Consider the following 20,637-nt stretch of genomic DNA (forward strand, 5'->3'; position numbering starts at 1 on the left):
AATGAATTGTATCGCTTCTTAGGTCCTCCTTCTCAACACTTCTATACTTTACAACATGCAGTTAGTTGCTTCACCATGCACAGTTATACACTTCACCCTGAACTAATGTGTTTTTCTGTTCTTTTCTTCCCCTGATTTTAAAAGCATAAACTGATTGATGATTGATAATGTATTGTTGCAGGTAAACAGCAAGGGATAATTCCTCCAAGTAAGATGCAAAAGTCGTGTCAAACTATCATTAGAGTCACAAAACAGTCCACAGCAGAAAAACAAAATCGAGACACATTATGATTTTGTGTCGATAGTTGATGATTAAAGGGTTAAAAAAAGGGTTTTCTCTTATATAGCAGCCCAAATTTATTTTTAGAAGAGAAATGTTTAGAGGACGAGATGACAAAAGAACCATCGGCCCAGTCTTACGCAATCCTCGTCCCGTCCGGCCATCAGCTGAGCGGCTTCATCCCACGACCTGCACCATGGCCGCCCTTATTGCCCGCTCCGTGGCCCGCACCGCCCGCCAGGGGGTTCAGGTGACCTCCATCAGGTGCGCCAACAAAAGTAAGTGCCGGGGCGGGGCGGGGCGTGGCATTATGGGGCAGCCGGGGAGTGTTTGCCCCGGCTGACCCAAGGGGCTTCGTGGTGCAGTGGTTAGCACACTCGGCTCACAATCGAGAGAGCCTGGGCTCGATTCCCGGGCGGAGTGGAAATATTTGGGCGGCTTTTCCGATACCCTACGCCCCTGTCCACCCAGCAGTGAATGGGTAACAGGTATTGATCGGGGGTTGTGTCCCGTCTCCTGGGATCTGTTCCCTTCTCCTATAATTCCTTCCCCTTCTGTCTCCGGCATACGACCACAGATGTTGCGCCGACTAAACGAAACTTTCCAAACTTTCCCGGGGTTAAGATTCGTTTTAGGTCTGTGCCAGTATCTCATTACCTACCTTATGAAACATCAGTATCTCTTCATGTATCTTTTCTACAAACCTTCAACAATCATGTAAATGCTTTGAAAATCCAATTCAAGGACTTTTTTTTTTACTCTTGAAAATAGGGGATAATGTTTACGAAAGCGCGTCGCCTCCTCTGGCGCCGACGCTGCAGCCGGTGTTGCGAGAAATACCTCCTCGCTGAAATACCTAAATCACATATATATGTGGGGGGGGGATCCAGGGGGGGCATAGCCCCCCTGGTTAGAAGGAATTCAGGTTGAGGAAGGATATAGATAGGAAATGGTTCACAAACAGGGTGGTGGATGAGTGAAACAAATAGCAGATATGTAGTCAAGGCAAACATGATTGAACGAAATGAAGGTTGGATATACTTATTGACGGAAAGGAAAGTTTGTGAATTATCCCCTCAGGAGCTGCCATCTTGCCTCTTGTCTGCGGTCTTTCTATCTTTACTTATTCCTTTGTTGAAAATATGTAATGTGTTTTGGATATATAAACCATTGTTGTCTAATAGACCATGAATATCTTTTCATTTATTATTGGATCATTAGTGAAAAGACAGTAGTTAATAAAGAATTGTATGAACAAAATACTTCTCCATGAAACAGTATTGTTTAAAGATATATGTTAAGAAGTCGACAGATGCTGCAAGGTCTCAAAGCCTTTCTGCAGTGGTTGCAGTAAGGGGAAAATTTAGGGTTGTTACACTAAACCTAATGGTAGTTTGGGAAAGGAAAAGTAAAACATGAAAATTTCATCTTTCAGCTTTCTTTTCCTTCACATCTTCCATGTCCTGAAATTTTCACAAAAAATTGATCCAAAAATAATGGATATGTTCCAAATGAGGAAAAATTAAAGCAATTCTATTCATTCATATCCAAAGAAAAGTTTATCCTAAGGACTATAGTTGGATGTATTGGTCACAGTATCACAGAGCTTAATAATTCATTAATTATTAATGAATTTTGTTCCTCAGGCAGAATCTGAAAACACAGATCATGGTTTTTTTTTTTTTTTTTTTTTTAATGAAGTTGGACAGTCAACAACTGTCCTCCAATGTCAAATACTTTTTTATAACCTTTATAACACCAAGAGCACTTTGGTCCTCATTCACACATCTCCTCCAGGTATGCCTGGTGGTCTACAGTCTGGACCTTGATTCCAAACATTACAAGTTGCCTCACTTTTATCTTTACTCTTCACATGAGAAGAGATGAAAATGAGCCAAATATCAGCCATTTTCTCAAATGTTTGATCATTTATATTTGATTTCGTGCTCCAGCTTATTCTTAGAGAGCACAACAGTGAAGTATAATATACATTTCTATATTCAAAACATGCACATATTTTTGGTGAATCTTTGTTGCTGACATTGTCAGAAAATAACACTAGCTATTTTACTTTTCAGTGATGGCTGACCCCCTGGAACACGCAACAGGACTGGAAAAGCAGGAAATGCTGGCTAAGGCTGCTGGAAATGATGTGAGAATCTCACCTTATATGTATTTTATTAAGTAGGAGTTCTGTTCTCGGAGACCACCAATTACTATAGATGCTCATTTATTCTTGTATGGTGAAGTCTGCCCTTTCAAGGAATGTCGTGACAGGACTTCTACCCAGATTGTGAGGATTGAGTTTCCACATTGTGGTGTATATATGTTTGGAATAGCACTGCAAAAATTCCTGCAAGGCCACCTTCGTAAATTTGGAGGAAAATGTGTCACGAGTATAGCAGCAGGAATGGATAGGTACATGCTACATTGGTGCTAGAAAAAAGGGAAGTGTATGGTGGACAAGTGATATCAAAGCTCTGTAGAATAATAGAAAGTTGTGCAAGAGAATTCAGAGAAAGGTAGATAGTGTGACATGAGTTAACCTCTTGACTGTGGATTTCCTACAAGACCTCACCAAGCTACAGGAATGGAACAAAAAGTGCCTGCTACAATTCAGTGGAGAAAATGGGAGGGGTAATCCAGCATACCAATACCACATGGGAAACACTCCATTATCCACCACAGAGGCAGAGAAAGACCTGGGAATATATGTTACCAGACTACCAGTGAAAGCCAAATCTGTGCCAATTGCAGCAGACAGGATGAAAGAGAGTGGGAAGGCGAGGAGAGTCAGGTGCAATCCATGGCAACTAAAATTCTAGTAGGGGAAGCAGGTCTCAAATTGCATAAGCTGCAGAACGTGAACAAAAGTTTACGAGAAACTAGTGCGCATCATATATTGTAGTCCATAGGTTGCATATACTTAACCCTTTCCAGCCGTGACACAGACGTCGGCGTCACAGTACGGAAAGGGTCAAGAGGAAATGGAAGAGGATTAATCCTCTAAATTCTCTTCCATTTCCTCTTAAGATGTTTAGAAGAGAATTAAGAGGTTTAGAAAAGGACTAATCCTTTCCATATGGTGACGCCGACATCGCCAGAGTGAAGGGGTTAATAGTGCAGTTTCTAATAGCAAGAGCACATGTATTCAGGACCCTGCTGTATAAGGTTAGATGATATAGTACAAGTCCCTAGATGAAGTAGAAACACTGGACTTCACATGTAGTATTTCTATGGTGTTCACTCAGCATTATTTATTTATGTAAATCAGGCAATCTAAACACCTTAGTTTCCACAAAACATTAATTATTTCTATATTCATATATAAAGTTCGTGTTGGGTGTTCAGTTTCCCTAATTTTAATATACAACAAAATACTCTTCACAGCATAGTTACTCAATAGTACTACATCTAGGAACTTGTTGATTCCAGGAATTGCTTTGTATTGTACATATGTGATGTGCAAGCAAATGTTTACAATATACTTTTTTTCAGAACTTCTTTGACATGCGTGTGTACAAGCGTGTGAGTGGAGCCAAAGCCAACCCAACTGTTGTCCCCTCCTTCTACGAGAAGAGGCTGGTGGGCTGCATATGTGAAGAGGACGCCACCTGCATCAACTGGATGTGGCTGGAGAAGGGGGAAACCAAGCGATGTGAATGTGGTTACTGGTTCCAGCTGGCTGATGCCAAGCCTGGAGTTTAACATGGCCTAAATTTATGAACATCTTCAGTTTAAGATTTCATAAATTTTTCATAATTAAGTTGATTGATGGTGCCCTTTGTCATTCCTACCCCTTATTCTCTTGTACATAAAACACACTGGTTACTTCAGATCATTCAGATCATAAGACTCTGAAATAATATAATTCTGAAGTTGTGAAGTTTGAGCATCTTGTATTTATGTATGTAGAACTCAAAATAAAATCTACAACTATAAATTAATATTCATCTCCACAAGGCTAACCTAACACAGCTGGATAAATGGTATCCTTCCCACAGCTGGGGAAGTGTTTAGGGTCCCTTCTTTGTATCTGCAAACTTCCTCTTCTTGGCTGCTGGCACATTATTTCCATTCCTTGAGGTGCTGGTTTGGTCGTCACACACATCTCGCAGCCCACCAACTGACACCTGGAACAATGATAATGATAAGAGTAGCTACAGCTGAAACAAAAAGTAAACGTTTGCAAAGATGACCCCTTTTTTTTTTCTTAAACATGAGGTAAATGAGTCAAATTTGAACAAGCAATGCTCATATTTCGTTTTGAAGGCTGTATCTTTTTCTGCAGTAGCGACTATCCCAAACAAGGAAAGATGCTTCCACTATTACAAACATGCATCTTCAAAAATTTCATTACCAACAAACCGGAGAAAAAGAGTAAGCGGCAAACAGTATGCATGCATTGTCTGATTATCATACACTGCAGGGGAGAAGTGAAGGGTCTGAGGTCACAGAGAGGACTGAAAAAACTATCATATCTAGCAGGATAATAAACATTTCCGCTTGTACAGATAAGACACAAGCCTTCTTTGCTTGTGGAACTCACTAAACTATTTTTCCTCAGATCTGTTTTAACCTGGTAGCAGCGGGGATCATGTTTCTTAATGGTCCCTCTAAGTGAGAAAACTGAGAAAAAATCATCACTCACACAAACCATTTCATAATAGATATCAAAGCATTTATGATCAGTTTATGCATCATCTATTTTGGGGGGTTATATCATGGCACAAATTTGGCCCGTCGCTGCTACTGGGTTAACCTCCAAACACATCTAGCATCTACCAAAATGAAAAAGAACCTCTTGGCAATCACTCAAGTACATTAGGCCACTGCTTGTGGAAGTGTACTTGCTGTTAGCCCCTTACTCTTTCAACTCTTACATTTCTTGCTGTCACTGCCTAACATGCATCTGCAGCATCAAGCCACTAACAGTAAACACACAGCAGGATAATGAAACGCACAGCTTAGTGTATGCTCCCCACTTTACCTTACCATCTATCTATAGACATGATGCCCTGCTTCCTCCTGTAAATCCTTGAGGGGGTGGCCATGAAAGAAATCTCCAGTTTTTGCAATATAGCCTCCCCCCCTTCCCACCTCCCTCCTTCCATCTTAGGATCTTCAATCCTAATAAAATCTCTTCTCACAACAGAGGACTAATATACTCAATATCTGCTTAGGCATTTGTTGTGCTGCTAAATGACAGACATGTTCAGAAATTCTAGCCTGTAATGTGTAGATGATTTGTTATGCATTTTGAAACAAAGCAAAATTCATGTACCTATTACCAAAAAGGTTCTCAATTCCTTAGACATGAATCTACATTCTAGTACTTAATAAGGATGTCTATAAGGCAAGTGATCAATGTGAATACATACGTGAAAATAAGCTGAAGAGTTCAGGCACTGCGGTGCCTTGGTAAGAGTGGCCACCCGAGTTTCCCCAGACCACAGGAAGTTGAGGCGGACGGTGGGACAGTGGCCCCATGCATTCCCAAGTGCAGGAGACAGCTTGGCGGAACCTTTGCCCTTCACGTGAGTTGTCATGTGATTGGTAACTATGACCTGTAAGTATATCAATATATCTGAAGAAAAATAAGGAATAAACACAATCACAAGAAATTTAAGTAAAATATATTTTATGACTACTGCTTCCAGTGATGCTGCACACTGGTCAACTTGGCATTGGCAAAACACAAAGTATCCACATTGGCAATGAAATACGCTGCCAGCACTTTGAACATCTGCAGCAATATTTACTATATTAAAAACTTCCCCTGCATTGCATGTCTTTCTTGTTCAAGAATATTCTACAGTTTGAGTTCCTTGATAACATATAAGGAGATACTCACCGCCATCTTGCGTTTCACCGCCGGCTGGATGAGTTCCTTGGTCACGATGCGCGTCAGCTTGGCGCGTTCTCTTACGTCAGGAAAGTCATTACGGAAATGGAAGGATATGGAATCAATGACGAGGAGCTGGATTTTGGGGTGCGCCTCTATGAGTTTTGGAAGGCTCTTAATTACTGCCAACATTTCAATGCAATTCTGGCATCTGAAATAAATAAAATAAAAAATATTAATATCTACATCTGGGCATGATTTACAACACGCCACAACTCAAGATCCTGTAAATGGAAGATATATGACTGCTTGGTATAATCCTAGCATGGCTGTATCACCTCAGCTGTTTATCAGGGTAGAAAGTCACTTAGATTTTTTTCCCCATTTGTTATATCAGCCAGGGTATGAATTTCCTTCTTCAATTAACAGGATACATGAGAAAAATAAAAATAAAAATAAATGAAGCTTTTCATCCTTGACTTTTTCCACTTTTAGTATTGTTGTCATATGCTCAGTGATGCAAATGGCAGCTGGCATCCAAAAGACCTTTTAAAAAATAATTGGCATTTCTAGGTACATTTCTCATTTGTATTGTGTACCGATACATTAGAATTGGCAATTTTTACTCAAATAATAGTATAAGGAATCCAAATTATTTGTGTTTGCTAGTTTTTGCTGAGGGGAAGAAGGTAAGCACAGGTGTTCTAAAATTTATCAGTCTAGAGTATTAAGTCATTTTTAATCCCTTGCTGAGTCTCCAACACCACACGCAAGAACTTATTACTCTGTTCTTGGTGTTTTATGGAAAGGATTAAAATGAAGAATCAGTCTGTTTTCCACAAATCTTATGCATTTTACTTTACCTGAAGTAATGTGTTCCCCTCAATACTGATTCTACAGAAAACTCAGAAACATCTTCGTCCTCTCCGCTTATTGTCTGGACGTGACGAACTGCATAGGATGCCATATCTGGGAAGCATCAAGGCAGTCAGTGTACTTGATTACAGTATACCAGACATGGGGTCTACTACTGTGTCCTGATGAAGCAATAAATTTACATAGACCACAACTCTTAGCTGTTTGTAAGGCACACAACTCAGGATGGGAGATGGGAGAACCTTGTTGACAGCTGCTGATGGACCAGGAAATACTAATTTCCTCTGTCATGGTACCATTTTGACAACACCCATAAAAGAAAACCGATATATATAGTATTTCAAGCCTACGAGTATTTACCTTTGAGTCTTTTGACAGTGAAACTCCCTCGGGTGTCCACATAAACTGCTTCCCCACCCACGCCACCAACACTTTGAGGGAGCTGCACTGATACACAAGCTTGTATGCTGTAGAAATCAACACAAACTTATGAGCAAATTATATAAAAAAGAAATGCAACCAAGTTAACAAAAACAACATAAGATAAGACTAGAAACCATACATTGGTTTTTTTGTGTGTTCTTAGCTGACAGCCATTATCCCTACCACAACTGTGTTTTCCCCACACCCGGCGTGCCAGACAACTCCGTGACAGCTTGTAGTGGTAGGCCTCCTCCTAGCAGGGTGTCGAGAGCCCTACAGAAGGTCACTATTTGTGGAAACTCACTCCCTTCCTGCAACAGAAAGACATCACTCAGTACACATTGTCAGGGGTTCGAATTCACATATGCCCCTGCTTGAGGACACTGAAATACCAGAAGGGCAAGTACTGTGTATATCATGGAAACTTAATCATTTTCAATCACCCATCAGGCAATTTGCATGTCAGACTCACAGTGTTTCAGGGCTCACAAAACACATCAGTATTCTGGAATGGCTAACTACCTGAAAAGGTGTATCTCTACCCCTGATTTTGATGTTTGAATTCATTTGTTTTCACACAAACATATTACGCTTTGTTTATTAAATCTGGCAGGAAATTTTAAATCCATATGCAAGGCTGAATGGAGTGAAAGGCCCATTCCAAGAGTGGGCGTGGGGTAAAAATGGTAAGAACCATTGTCCTACATGCTCCAGTGATTGCACTACATCTATTTCTTGTTATCCATAAATATAAACATGCGTTTGTACCACAGAACTAACACAAGATACACAATTCAAAATACTTTCTTTAAGATGTTCTATCATGAGAATATGTTTACCTGGAACATCTGCAGCATATCAACTGGGTTGGGCTGCTGTTTGTTGGCTGCCAGCCTTAACACTTCCACACTCGCCTTCAAACTTAAACCTGTGGCTGAAAAAAGAAAGGAAACACTACATAAACAAAACTCAAAAGCACCTGCTGTGTTTAGGGCATGAAGAGCTGATGCTGGGCTCTGCTTCCATATTTTTTATCTGATAGGAAACTACATTTTTCTATTCCCAAAAAGGAAAAAAATCACTGGTTTGCAAGCCAGTCAAATTTGCTGTCAGCTGTAGAGTACTGAAGGGTGGCATGAACCGTGCAAGGGGTGTCTAAATGAGAAAAGTTTGAAAGGCAGATGAATATGGTTGAACATAATTAAGATAGTTTTCCATCCATATCCAACTTAAATGCATCCGACCACTGAAGACTTGTTAGGATCAAAGAATACACAAAAAAGTAAGTTCATTTTAGAAAATTGAGTAAATAAAACACACAAGAGCAATGCCATGGCCATCTCCTCAGGGCCTCAAAGATATAAATAATAACTCCTCTTATATAATGAACAGCTTAAGACCATTACAAAACCCTGGCTGACCAGTTTGCATCAAATAATAATTACAGAAGCAATTATAAATAAATTTTCAATACATAGTAACATCCGTAATCTTTACCTTGGCTCAGCTCTGAAGGTTTCATGTCTTTCACATCCTCTGTAGTGTTGAAGTCAGCATTCATTAACATTATCATCTGTGAATTCGGCAAGCCAATTTCACCCAGCGGCCAACCACGACCACCAAGACCTTCCACCATCATTGCCTGCGTGCCAAGAGTAATGTTACCAAGAAAATAAGCAAACTGAAGATGCTTGCATAGATTTCACTCACTACCTAAGCAACCAGACAGAAGATAGCTTGCCTAGATTTCACTCACTACCTAAGCAACCAGACAGAAGATAGCTTGCCTAGATTTCACTCACTACCTAAGCAACCAGACAGAAGATAGCTTGCCTAGATTTCACTCACTAAATAACCAGACAAAAGATAACTTGCCTAGATTTCACTCACTAAACAACAAGACATAAGATAACTTGCCTAGATTTCACTCACTAAACAACCAGACATAAGATAACTTGCCTAGATTTCACTCACTAAACAACTAAGATAACTTGCCTAGAATTCACTCACTAAACAACTAAGATAACTTGCCTAGATTTCACTCACTAAACAACTAAGATAACTTGCCTAGAATTCACTCACTAAACAACTAAGATAACTTGCCTAGAATTCACTCACTAAACAACTAAGATAACTTGCCTAGATTTCACTCACTAAACAACTAAGATAACTTGCCTAGAATTCACTCACTAAACAACTAAGATAACTTGCCTAGAATTCACTCACCAAACAACTAAGATAACTTGCCTAGAATTCACTCACTAAACAACTAAGATAACTTGCCTAGATTTCACTCACTAAACAACTAAGATAACTTGCCTAGAATTCACTCACTAAACAACTAAGATAACTTGCCTAGAATTCACTCACTAAACAACTAAGATAACTTGCCTAGAATTCACTCACTAAACAACCAAACAACAGATAGCTTGCTTGGATTTCCGGACAATTTAGTTTCACCCAACCAACGATTTTCTTACGTGGGTCATGTTTTTCTGGTGATAGATATGCCTCATTTAAAGCTATGCCTATCCCCTTCCTCTCGTGTTGATAGTCTCTCTCTCTCTCTCTCTGACGCCCTTCATCAAGCCTATTATCTCAAAATAAACAGCCACAGTGAACAGTTTTGCTTAATTACCTTACACGGCGGGCAGGTAATCTATGGCAACGGTAAATAAAGGAAGTTTTCCCCCGACGAGAAACACGGCCACTCAAATTGGTGTTTCGGGCAGACTAAAAAAATAAAAAAATAAAACAGCTGATGTGCCAGATTCTCGTACTTCAAGCATTGCATTTCTCGGTTTTCAGACCCCATACTGTCGTGGTCTCACAAATAACGATACCCAGTTGAATGTATTCTTAAAAGCGTTAATTATTGATGTTTTTGGCATTAGTTATGGGTCAGAAAACGGGTAAAACTGGGTATTGAGTACGATAATCTTCTCTCTTCACTCCTCCTTTTCCACCCTCTCTTTCTCCTGTTACCTCCTTCCTCACCTTTTCTCTTCCTCTTCTTTTTCCTTACTCCCTTTCTTCTTCTCTTTACTATTAAAGAGATCATTCCAAGGGTTGACTTGTGACTGTGATATCTCTCGTCCCCTGTGACATTAAGATCAAGTTCGATATCGGTGTTTACATGGCGAGGGAGACTTACGTAGCTTTACGAGAGCGACTTTACGAGCCCAGTCAGCCACGGATAAGGCTCAGACTCAGCCCAGTCCACGGATAAGGCTCAGACTCAGCACAGTTCACGGTAAGACCTACTTGTCACTCGTTACCTTGTTTTAACCTAGCGCCAAAATATGCCGTGTTTTGTTGACTGGAAATGAGCGAGGCCAGTAAATGCATAAAATAGCACATGTTAGGAATCAGTTGGAACTAAGGAAGAGGTCCTTTAGTGTCAGAGGAATATTTTTGTGCAGACACACTCCAGTCCTCGTCGACGGACAGACTTGGTCGGCTAGATTTCGATCGCCGATAGAGTCGGTCTGTCGGCAAAGGCCCGTGCTCCCCCGTGCAGGGAGGGAGCAATCTTTTCCCTCTTAACGGGCCGTCTTCGGACAAGGGCCCGTTCTCCTAGTGATACTAGGGGATAAATCTTTAAAAAAAAATCTTTGTGGAACTCCTTCCCAGAATCCCTAGTCACTCTCCAGTCTCCATCTTTATTCAAATCAGCACATGCTCAACACCTCAGGGCCAAACTTTTGGAGTACCGCTGCTTACCCACGAATGCTTTCTGAGCTGGTGCATCAGCAGAGTGCTGGCTTCCCCATGCCCCCTCATCGTTGTGTAGATTTGTAGTGACACCACTTGCCTGATGGGCGAGCCTCCCATAACCCACTTAGCCAGTGGGGTACCTCTTTGGCCGACTGGTAAAGGAGTGGCTCTCCCGTTACCCTGGTCGCGGGTTCGATCCCCGGCGCCGGCAAACCTTTCCTTGTCTGGATTAACTTCTCGTGTGTTTCGTTACACGCAGAGGACGTGTGTGAGTATAGAAAAGAGAAAAATTCAGGCATTTGAGATTATGGGGCCAGGAAGCCCACCAGGTGAGTGTCTGGACCCCTGGAGAAACTCATAACAACCAATATGCAGAATCAGATGTCATTGCCAATACTCTGCAGTCCTATGCAGTATTCAGTTCACCAGTGGACATCACTCGCTCAGAGTGATCTGTACTCATCTAGAATTATTCATGTCACTTTTCTTAGGCAATGTTCGAATCTCCAATCCGTTATTATTTAATTAGACTCTTGAGAGATTCAAATATTCTAAACTTTACGATGTTTGTTAACCACTGTCCAGTGACTTCTGTCATAATAATATATTTTTGGCTAATCATATTTCATATATTTCAGATGCCATTTCAAGTAGCCGGATCTGCCGAGGTCCTGAGGGCAACACAAAAGGATGACAGTTTCCTTGACTATTTGAAGAGCTGCATGTCAGAAATTGTACAAAGAACACTTGGTAAGTGGTCTATTTCTTTATATGTATAATATTTTTTTTATGATGCTGCTGCTGTGTTTCTTATGTAATGAAGATGATATATCTAAATTGCATTATTTTTTTACAACTAGGAACAAGAACATGGCTTGATGTCCACAAAAATGCAGAAGTCATCAGTGAGTTTGTGTACTACGGGCTCACCACCCTGTGCCTCCGCCAGACTCTTGGAGAAGAGTACACGGGCATCTTGCAAGTGGACTCCAGTAGGAGAAAGCTACCAAGTCTACTTGTAAGGGATTTATAAGTTAAATTTAACTTTTTGTTAAGATATCAACATATGTAGTATATCATTTTAGTTCTACAGATAAAACAGAGGATTTGTAATAGACTTTGTCCAGTCTCCTCTAAAAACTTCAAGTGCCTTTCAAAAGCCTGTTTATTCATATATGCAGTGCCTCCCATAATACCCCAAAATAATGTTTTCCTAAGCCAATGAAAGTTCACAAATGTTAATGGCTCAGACCTTTCATGTTAATGTTACAGGAAAATGATGCCTTTCCACTTGACAAGGTCACATCTTCAAGGCCATTTTGCTCCTTAGACAACCTCTTTCATGTTTTTTTTATAAATGGTACCTCTCTAGTCTCTTGTGAAACATTTACTGACTTTCATGACTTCTATAACCTTCCCTTCATATGTCCTAATAGACTGGCACTCTTATAATAATTGCCATACCATTGTTCATTCAGTAGCATTTTTTGCTGTTTGATTCACTATTTGTTGCAATATGTGCTTCCAGATTTTGGTTCTTTTGTTATGCTTTCAGTCATGTCACCACTAACCAGATTCAGGCCTTAGCATAAGATCTGAAAATATTTTTAAGGCTCTTGTCTTCCTATTTAATATAGCATACCTTACATTGATTTCACATCATGAAACATAATTCATTCTCTCTGATTTCAGCAACGAATTAATATGGTGATGCTGCAGTGCTTTGGGCCAGAGATCATCAGGAGATTGCTGTCAAGATTTGAGAACTTAGTCAAATCAGGAAGTCTCTCAACGTATCTACGACCAGAGCTCAAGGACTTTTTGTTGAAGCAAATACCAGTTCTGAGATATTCGGTCACCATACTGCACCGCATTCACCTAGCCACATTTTATTTCAGTGGGACCTTTTACCACATATCCAAGAGGATTACTGGAATAAATTATGTAAGTTAACTTGTGCACGACTTGAATATTTCTTTGTAACTATAAAGAACACAAAGGAATGAGAGCTTGGACTAGGAATGATGAAGGAAAACTAGTTGACAAATGATGAATAGGCTGAATAGACTGAAATAGAAGGGGATTTTGAAGGTGAATGAATACCTTAGGGTTAGATTTATTTTTCAATTATGAAAGCTATTATAATGGTCTAGCAATGTGGGTTACTTGTATTGTTATCACTTGCAAAAGCATTAGTCTGATTGTTGTGATACATAAGTGTCAGGTTAAGTAACACCCAACCTGCACTTTCTCATCCCAGGTGTTGACCCGTGAATGGTTTGGCGACAGCTCTGCAAAAAAGTCCTTCAAGCTTCTGGGGATAGTCCTGCTCACGCACATCTTTTTGACGCTGGCATATTCATCTTACACACATTTTCTTGTCAAATCTCCACCAGAAAGTACACAGCCATCAAAGAGTAAGTTTTAATCTTTTTTTTTTTTTTATAGTTTTAATCAAACAAGTTTTATTATAACGTATTTGGCATGACTGATGATTTCCTTTTTTTTTAATTTTGCAGAATACTACATAGAACACACAAAGCAGTGTTCACTCTGCCTGGATGAGAGACAGCATTCTTCCATCACTCCTTGCGGGCACTTGTTTTGCTGGCAGTGCATTCAGGAATGTTTACAAAGTAGTCAGCAGTGTCCCCTATGCAGACACCCAGCACTTCCTTCCCAAGTTGTTCCACTTCTAAACTATGATTAAACAACAAATAAAACTTTTAATTATTATCTATGTTATATAATGATAGATGCATTATAAATTAATGAAGGATATTCATTATTCTTTTCTAAAGTTTTATTTAGAAGCCAGGAAACAAATTAGGACATCTTAAATACTCTTGCTGTCCCATCATCCGAGGCTGTGAGGAGCAAAGAGCCATCGCTGGAAGACAAAAACACAGCCAATAAATATTGTGTACAAAGCTTGTCGCTATCTACACCCCCCTTGTCATTTGTCAAAGCCTGCTTCTGTTTGCTCCTGTATTTTAGGTAAGTTAATGTTGGGAGCATACTCTAAGCTGTGTGTAGCCTCTGTACCCATCCCTGTCTCACTGGCCCTTAAGTCTTCGGTGGGAAAGATTCCACTACCCTGGGACACAGGGCAAGTGTGATATCCAGATTACCATTGTTTATTTTACCCAGGTTTCCCCAGTTACTCATTTATCAACCAACCCAAAAGGCAGGATGAACAACTGGGTGAGCTGCACCATGGCAGCTTTGAGCCAGATTCAAACCCAGACACAGATCCATAGCCAGGCATGCTAACCACTACACCACAGAGGCACAGCTTGTAGGAAATGCTGTGAAAACATCCTCTAAACTTAAATTTATCAGAATTTTTCTATACCTGATCTGCTTAAAAGCCATATAGTCTGAATCACTTGACTAAAGGGTTGTCTTCAAGTCAGTTAATAACTACCATTTCTTAACTACTGGACAAAAAGGAACACAGTTGGCTGGAAGATCCAAATCTTTGTCTTCTAGAGCAACCATGGAGGTAAGAAAAGGCAAAGGTGTGGTTACTTACTTGCTTACACTGAATGATAGAATACTTTGTTTGTGTCCTGTATATCGGGCAAGAGGTTCCCCTGAGCGTGCATCATATGAACGCACGGCACCGTCCAGACCAGCCGTAAACAAGACTGGCTCATGGGGATGCCACATGAGGTGTGATGAGCCACAGCCTTGGCCCAATGTGTGTCTAACGGCCTGCAAACAAGGTATTGTATATTAGCAACATATAAAATTAATCATGTTTTTTCAAGTAGCATCTTACTAGGCTTTCATATGACCATTTATGGTACAACTTTAAGTAACATAAGAGTGGTAAATATTCTGTCATACTAGATGAGTTGCATGACTATTACAGTTCTGCAAGGTGTGTAATACTAACCTTTGAGGACACATCCCACATGGTGACAAAGCCTGCCAGTGTGGCTGTGACGGCAATGTTCGGCAGATGAGGGCAGAAAGTGACGGCCTCGACGGTGTGATCTAGAGGAGTGTCAGCCTCCTCATCTGTGGCCTCTGATACCTCACAATTCAGGACTCCAACAAGCTGTATAAATATAATGAAAATTTACACAAAATTAGCAAACCTTTAATTTATCTTGGTGGCTTAACTGTTATCATGACAGCAATTGCCATATTCCAAATATTTACTCTCAATGTTTCTGGTGTAACAATCACAAGCCTTTACAAAACTTTTCCTGTGCTTTGGAGAAGGCAGATTTTACTCTAGGCACTGTATAATCATCAACTTTTATTTATTTTGTAAAGTTCCTATTTATCTATCAATATCTCTGATGCCCCGTCCCCTCATGGCAACTTCCCCGAGGGTAGCCATGGCAGAAGCATTTCCAGTTTTTCATTTTCCAGCACTCCTCGTCAGCACATTCAATGCATCACTTTAAACTTTCTTCTTTGGCACACCTAAGTTCATCCATAATCATCTGCATGATCCTTTCATTTTCTGCCAACAACACCATACTATGCAAATAGCCCTGCCACCATAGACTACTCGTAACCTCTTAACTTTCAGCAATATATAAATAAAATAAAATTATGGAGGCAGCAATCAGGGAAGCTATGTGAACACCATCACTGGCTTCACTCACATAGCTCCACATCTGGTCTGAACAACCTTACTGAAAAATAACACATTTGATTAAACACCTCATGGCTTTACATCCAGTGCTAGCAAACAGCGTAGCACCACATCCAGTGTAAAACAGCCTTCCTTGACAGTGGTAGTCCTACACAGCCTTGGAGCTATATAAAAAAATTTACCTGAGAGAAACATGACTGCCAGAAAGCAAGCAGATGTATCTGTGGATGTAATCATAACTTGATTTGAAAGCTCTGTTCCAACCTTTCCATTGTTAGTGTTGAACAGCTTTGCTTTGCCATCCGTGGAACCAATGATAATCAAGGCATCATCTTTTTGCACGGCAAGGTTGATAACTGGAGAAACATCCTCCGAGTCATCAGTCACTTGATGGAGCAACTGTCCATTCTTGAGGTCAAATACACGAACGCAGCCGTCCTCATAGCCTGCCACAGCACGTTTTCCTTAGGGGAGGGAGAGAGTGAGAACTGACTGTTATACTATTCATTCTCCTCCTTATCTATTTCACCCACTGCCTCTTTTACTTCAAGGATCCTTATCAACCTCAACATCTCATGAAAAAAAATAAGAAAACTGAATAAAATGAAACTGCACTGAATGTAGCCAGAAGACATAAAAACAGGCTTATTACACAGTGTGGCATAATAAATTAATATATTCTAAATACAACAAAATACCCATTGAAACAGAAAGGGACTCAAGGCAGACAAAGAGAAAAGTGAGCATCTCATTTTTAGTTTACCATCATGAAGAAATGTGCCACAGAGGGAGGCCGAGCCATAGCTGGGGAAGGTGCGAGTGTTCCCTTGAGGCACCAGCCACATCCACATCTCTCCATCAACTGTGCCTGCCAGAAGGACGTGGGATGCGTGGTGCCAACTCAACCACTGGCAACAGCAAATCATGTCATAAGTACACTTTCCTATAGTAAACCTTTAACTGTTTGGTGAACTTGCACACTATACTTGTCAACTAATACTCTCCAAACTTTTTCTGTCATGACTACCAAGTATCTTCAACTCATTCACTTTCCAATTGAATCAATATATAAATAGTTTCTTTAATTACTTACTCCAAGGTCACCGACTTCAAATTCCCAAATCTTGCTGGAGGAGTCCACGTCCCACACCTGGATGTAGCCACCGTAGTCACCTGTCGCCAGCAGCTTTCCATCATGGCTGAAGGAAGTATGTGTCACACTATCCTGGAAAACATGCACAAACTTGTATGGGTGCACCATTCTTTGTTTTACTATATCATGTTATCATGTTTACTGTACATGTGGCCTCCCCATATCCTACTTACATTGGAAGGGAAAGACCTAAAAACACAAGTCACATGGAAGAATGACTGCCCAGTGGCATGGGCCACATAACACCTGGGCAAAATAATCCAAATATTTATTGATGTTAGTGTAAATAGCATCTAATTGACATCATAAATATATGAATGCCTTTGCAGTTAACTGACCAACTAAAAGTTCAATAATAAAAGTCTGGCCACAGAGAAATTCTGTGACCTGGAGGACATTAGCACTAGAGTGAGTTTACCTTGTGACCAGTGCAGGTAAAGATGACGTTTCCATCAGTGATCTTCCACACGTAGGCCAAGTCATCTTCCCCGCCAGTGGCTGCCATACTGCCGTTGGGTGAGATGGAACAAGTAAACACGGAACCTGAGCAAAAGTTTGCCAAAATTTATAATCATCATTTCACTTATTACTGGCAGGAAATAAAAATTGGTTGTGAAAATTCTGTATTCTCCATATATTTATAGAATATTTAAAATAAAAGAAATAGTATATATATCACCATGCTGAAAAAGAGTTTGTTTGTGCATGACATAGAGGAATCATGTGATTATTGAATTCTACTTCAACACATTAAAAGTTTGTTCATGTTAACCCGGTACCAGCGACGGGCCAAATTTGTGGCTTGACCACGTCCCAGTGACAGGCCAAATTTATGTCTTGACATAAACTCCCTAAACTAGAGGTTGCACCAATTGATCACAAATGCATTGATGTATATCAAATAATGGTTTGCGTGAGTGATGATCTTTCCTCATTAATTCGCTTAGAGGGGCCTTCAGGAATCATGATCCTCACAGCTGCCGAGTAAATGAGGAGTTTTGGCCCATATTCTCAAACATTTTTGGGCTGACACACCCACATTTGTTATGGCTTTTGCAAAGGTTGTTATTTCCCAGGGTAGTTTTATGAGCCTAGTAACAGTGTGACAAGGCTTCTGCACCATTAATGTACAAAGACACTCATGAGAACCTGACTAATCTCCTTTGTGGCCTTTGGAAATATTTGTCGTGAGAGTCAAGAACATCTGAGAATACAGGACTTAGTAGCTTAAGTCCATGTGTGGGTTTGAACTAAAAACTACCGTAGACCTGACTCTGCAGTAAAGGAATCTGGACTTCCTTTCTCTTTGCCTAAACTCATGGGCTTGTCAATGCTCACCCCATAGGATGGAAGTGCACAGAAAAGCAATGCAATAAAATCACTCAATAACCTTTGTGTTTGTCGAACACTGTCGTAGCCATGTCAGTAATCATTTCCTCGTCTTCCATCTGTTCTGGGGCATCCTGGGGTGCTTCGGAGGAGGAAGCCACCAGCCTCTCAGCTAACTCTTCTACATCAGTGTTCTCATTCAGTTCAATAACCTGTAAACAGAAAGGATGGAGGGTTTGGAAAATACTAGATGTGTACGACCACCAAATAAAGACTCTTTGATACATTATTGCATTAACATGATACAGCTCTGCTTCAATTATAAAAAAAAAGATGATGATTGTGTAGATGGAATGCTTTGAACTAGAGGAGCTGAGCTATTTCAGTGATTGACTAACCTCTTCTATATCACCAATATCAAATTCTTCATCATCTTCATTACTCTCTGGCTGCACTGGGGACATTGGAGGGGTGTTGCTCTTCATGTTGTTAAGTTTTTATCAATCTGAAAGGTAAAAGTTCGAGCTTAACTCTTAGGTATTTGTGTCGTCAGCTGTTCCATATAAAATCATCATAACTATGTATAGATATCTTTTTATAAGTCTATATGAAGTAACTAGTACAGAAAAAAAACAGAAAAGAACTTGAGAATATATTAGTGTGATTCCCTTCCCATTTATATATCAAATTCATGTCTAAAAGGTGTGATTTCCTTAAACAATATACATCTATCAATTTACTACATTCTGGTTAACAATAATTGATTTAAGACATTTGCCAGAATAGAGTAAATAAAAAATATAATTGCAATGAATGAACTCGAGATGAATTTCTACCCCTTGATTATGAAAAATACAATCCTAAGCTCAATACAATCCTCTGGCATACAGTGATGCAGTGGTTTAAGTTCATGCACCCAGCTCTGGAGACAGGTTACTGATTTGTTGGTGATAGGGTGGTACTATTATGGTGGAAACGGTTTACTATCCCAGGGTAGGCTACATCAGACTGACAGATGTGGTTGATTTGGGTGACTGGAGGTGGGGGGGTGAACTATAAAAGCATGGGAATTTCAAATGCAACTCGCTATCAGTTTATTAAAAAAGCACTCCAAAAGCATGCAAATAGTAGAATCATATCACAGAGGAAACCCCAATAGTGGCTGGCACACCAAAAATTTGAGTACAAGATAGCACCAACAATACAACAGAAAAAAAAGTCTGGAAAGAGTGCATTGTCAAAACTTATTCCTGTAAATGTCAAAAAGCAGCAAACTGAAAATTATAGTGCGATGGTGTATTACAGTGAGGAAAGTTAACCCGGTAGCAGAGACGAGCCAGATTTGAGGCTTTATTGTGTACCAGCGACAGGCCGTAGCTACCGGGTTAAGTAATAGAGTACCACTGAAAGGCAAAGTGTGTGAATAAACATAAGAGAGGACCTAAGAAGCGATACAAAGCGTTACAGGTCTTCTTCTTCCTCAGTGTTTTAGGGGGCTGGTTAGGCCATGGGACCACGGCCTGTAACAGCTCAAAAGAAGAGAAGACAAGTGCAGTGCGCGGCTTTTATCTTTATCCTTGAGGCTTGATTCCCAACGCCACTAGAATGAGGCTTACCTTGTCACGCGTGTCTTTGGCCTGACAACGGCACGGGGCAGTTTGTGTGGCAGTGGGCAGGTGACCAGGACAGCACTATGGAGGAGGCGCACGTGTGGCTTGACTTGCTGGTGTTTGTTTGCACTTTTTTTACGGGGTGACTATTGCCTTTCTGAACCATTACCAAGACCAATGTTTGCCTTCAATGTCCCTTGGGTTTCCAAGTTATTATATGATACAATAACTTGGCATGATAATAATAATCACCATCACCATCATCTTCAAGTGTTATCAATATCTGTACTGCAAGATAAAGGCTCTTCACAACCTCCTCCTCCTCTCAAATACAATGTTTTTTTGTTTGATATAGATATAGATAGATAGATAGATAGAGAGGAAATTATATCGTTTGCATGAGGCAAGGTTGTGTGATCCCAATATTAATTCATCATCCAGTGGGGGCATAATTGTCAATAGGTGTGTTGCCTTGGCCATGCTACTATGCTATGCCCAGAGCAATTCTTCATGCAACCACCTTTCCCATACTAAATGCTTACTGCCACAATCCATCGACTTGCTCTGTCCATGAACTTTGTGGGCATCCCTTTGGCTTCCTCCACTCAGGGTAGTCTCTTACATAAGCAACCCAGTGAACAGAGCTGATTTGTGGGTAGTATGCCACTTGCCCTAACCCTGTCCGCTGTGATTGGCACAGATTTGGCTTTCACTGGTAGCCTGGTCACATATACTCCCAGATTTTTTTCTGTCTTTGTGGTGGATAGAGGGGGTTTCCCATGTGGTATT

The 20,637-nt window shown here is 40.3% G+C and overlaps 4 protein-coding genes across 4 annotated transcripts; 2 read left to right on the forward strand and 2 right to left on the reverse strand.

Annotated features, from left to right (window-relative positions):
• The first annotated feature begins 390 nt into the window (after window positions 1-390).
• LOC127009171 (cytochrome c oxidase subunit 5B, mitochondrial-like) lies at window positions 391-4,223 on the forward strand. The gene is made up of 3 exons (XM_050881967.1): window positions 391-558; window positions 2,359-2,432; window positions 3,779-4,223. Exons 1-3 carry the CDS (start codon window positions 477-479, stop codon window positions 3,986-3,988), a joined length of 366 nt encoding a protein of 121 aa, XP_050737924.1. The 5' UTR covers window positions 391-476; the 3' UTR covers window positions 3,989-4,223.
• Window positions 4,059-10,213, reverse strand: LOC127009169 (DNA repair protein RAD51 homolog 3-like). Its single transcript, XM_050881964.1, has 9 exons — window positions 10,063-10,213; window positions 8,922-9,066; window positions 8,264-8,358; window positions 7,608-7,735; window positions 7,362-7,468; window positions 6,989-7,094; window positions 6,135-6,336; window positions 5,662-5,847; window positions 4,059-4,413 (listed from the first exon to the last, which is right to left on the reverse strand). Exons 2-9 carry the CDS (start codon window positions 9,061-9,063, stop codon window positions 4,297-4,299), a joined length of 1,083 nt encoding a protein of 360 aa, XP_050737921.1. The 5' UTR covers window positions 9,064-9,066; window positions 10,063-10,213; the 3' UTR covers window positions 4,059-4,296.
• A 298-nt stretch (window positions 10,214-10,511) lies between these two features.
• On the forward strand, window positions 10,512-13,851 carry LOC127009170 (peroxisome biogenesis factor 10-like). Its single transcript, XM_050881966.1, has 6 exons — window positions 10,512-10,677; window positions 11,780-11,891; window positions 12,002-12,159; window positions 12,834-13,085; window positions 13,402-13,558; window positions 13,661-13,851. The coding sequence occupies exons 2-6, from the start codon at window positions 11,780-11,782 to the stop codon at window positions 13,849-13,851; spliced, it is 870 nt and encodes a 289-aa protein (XP_050737923.1). The 5' UTR covers window positions 10,512-10,677.
• Window positions 13,852-13,896: 45 nt separating this feature from the next.
• On the reverse strand, window positions 13,897-19,997 carry LOC127009168 (angio-associated migratory cell protein-like). Its single transcript, XM_050881963.1, has 10 exons — window positions 19,855-19,997; window positions 18,637-18,743; window positions 18,300-18,450; window positions 17,328-17,452; window positions 16,850-16,981; window positions 16,520-16,664; window positions 16,021-16,220; window positions 15,043-15,207; window positions 14,677-14,858; window positions 13,897-14,031 (listed from the first exon to the last, which is right to left on the reverse strand). Exons 2-10 carry the CDS (start codon window positions 18,721-18,723, stop codon window positions 13,968-13,970), a joined length of 1,251 nt encoding a protein of 416 aa, XP_050737920.1. The 5' UTR covers window positions 18,724-18,743; window positions 19,855-19,997; the 3' UTR covers window positions 13,897-13,967.
• Between the last annotated feature and the right edge of the window lie 640 nt (window positions 19,998-20,637).

This window comes from Eriocheir sinensis, chromosome 40, assembly GCF_024679095.1.
Source record: "Eriocheir sinensis breed Jianghai 21 chromosome 40, ASM2467909v1, whole genome shotgun sequence".
Taxonomy (NCBI): Eukaryota; Metazoa; Arthropoda; class Malacostraca; order Decapoda; family Varunidae; genus Eriocheir; species Eriocheir sinensis.

Excerpts from the sequence above, each read along its gene's own strand:
- LOC127009171 (XM_050881967.1), top strand. The coding sequence starts at position 477 with ATGGCCGCCCTTATTGCCCGCTCCGTGGCCCGCACCGCCCGCCAGGGG. Across the intron at positions 559-2,358 it reads CATCAGGTGCGCCAACAAAA|TGATGGCTGACCCCCTGGAA; the intron begins GTAAGTGCCGGG and ends TTTACTTTTCAG. Across the intron at positions 2,433-3,778 it reads CTAAGGCTGCTGGAAATGAT|AACTTCTTTGACATGCGTGT; the intron begins GTGAGAATCTCA and ends ACTTTTTTTCAG.
- LOC127009169 (XM_050881964.1), bottom strand. The coding sequence starts at position 9,063 with ATGATGGTGGAAGGTCTTGGTGGTCGTGGTTGGCCGCTGGGTGAAATT. Across the intron at positions 7,736-8,263 it reads ATATGCTGCAGATGTTCCAG|GAAGGGAGTGAGTTTCCACA; the intron begins GTAAACATATTC and ends TTTCTGTTGCAG. Across the intron at positions 5,848-6,134 it reads CGGTGAAACGCAAGATGGCG|GTCATAGTTACCAATCACAT; the intron begins GTGAGTATCTCC and ends ATATACTTACAG.
- LOC127009170 (XM_050881966.1), top strand. The coding sequence starts at position 11,780 with ATGCCATTTCAAGTAGCCGGATCTGCCGAGGTCCTGAGGGCAACACAA. Across the intron at positions 13,086-13,401 it reads GGATTACTGGAATAAATTAT|GTGTTGACCCGTGAATGGTT; the intron begins GTAAGTTAACTT and ends TTCTCATCCCAG. Across the intron at positions 13,559-13,660 it reads AAGTACACAGCCATCAAAGA|AATACTACATAGAACACACA; the intron begins GTAAGTTTTAAT and ends TTAATTTTGCAG.
- LOC127009168 (XM_050881963.1), bottom strand. The coding sequence starts at position 18,723 with ATGAAGAGCAACACCCCTCCAATGTCCCCAGTGCAGCCAGAGAGTAAT. Across the intron at positions 14,859-15,042 it reads TGTGGGATGTGTCCTCAAAG|GCCGTTAGACACACATTGGG; the intron begins GTTAGTATTACA and ends CCTTGTTTGCAG. Across the intron at positions 14,032-14,676 it reads CTATCATTCAGTGTAAGCAA|CGATGGCTCTTTGCTCCTCA; the intron begins GTAAGTAACCAC and ends TTTGTCTTCCAG.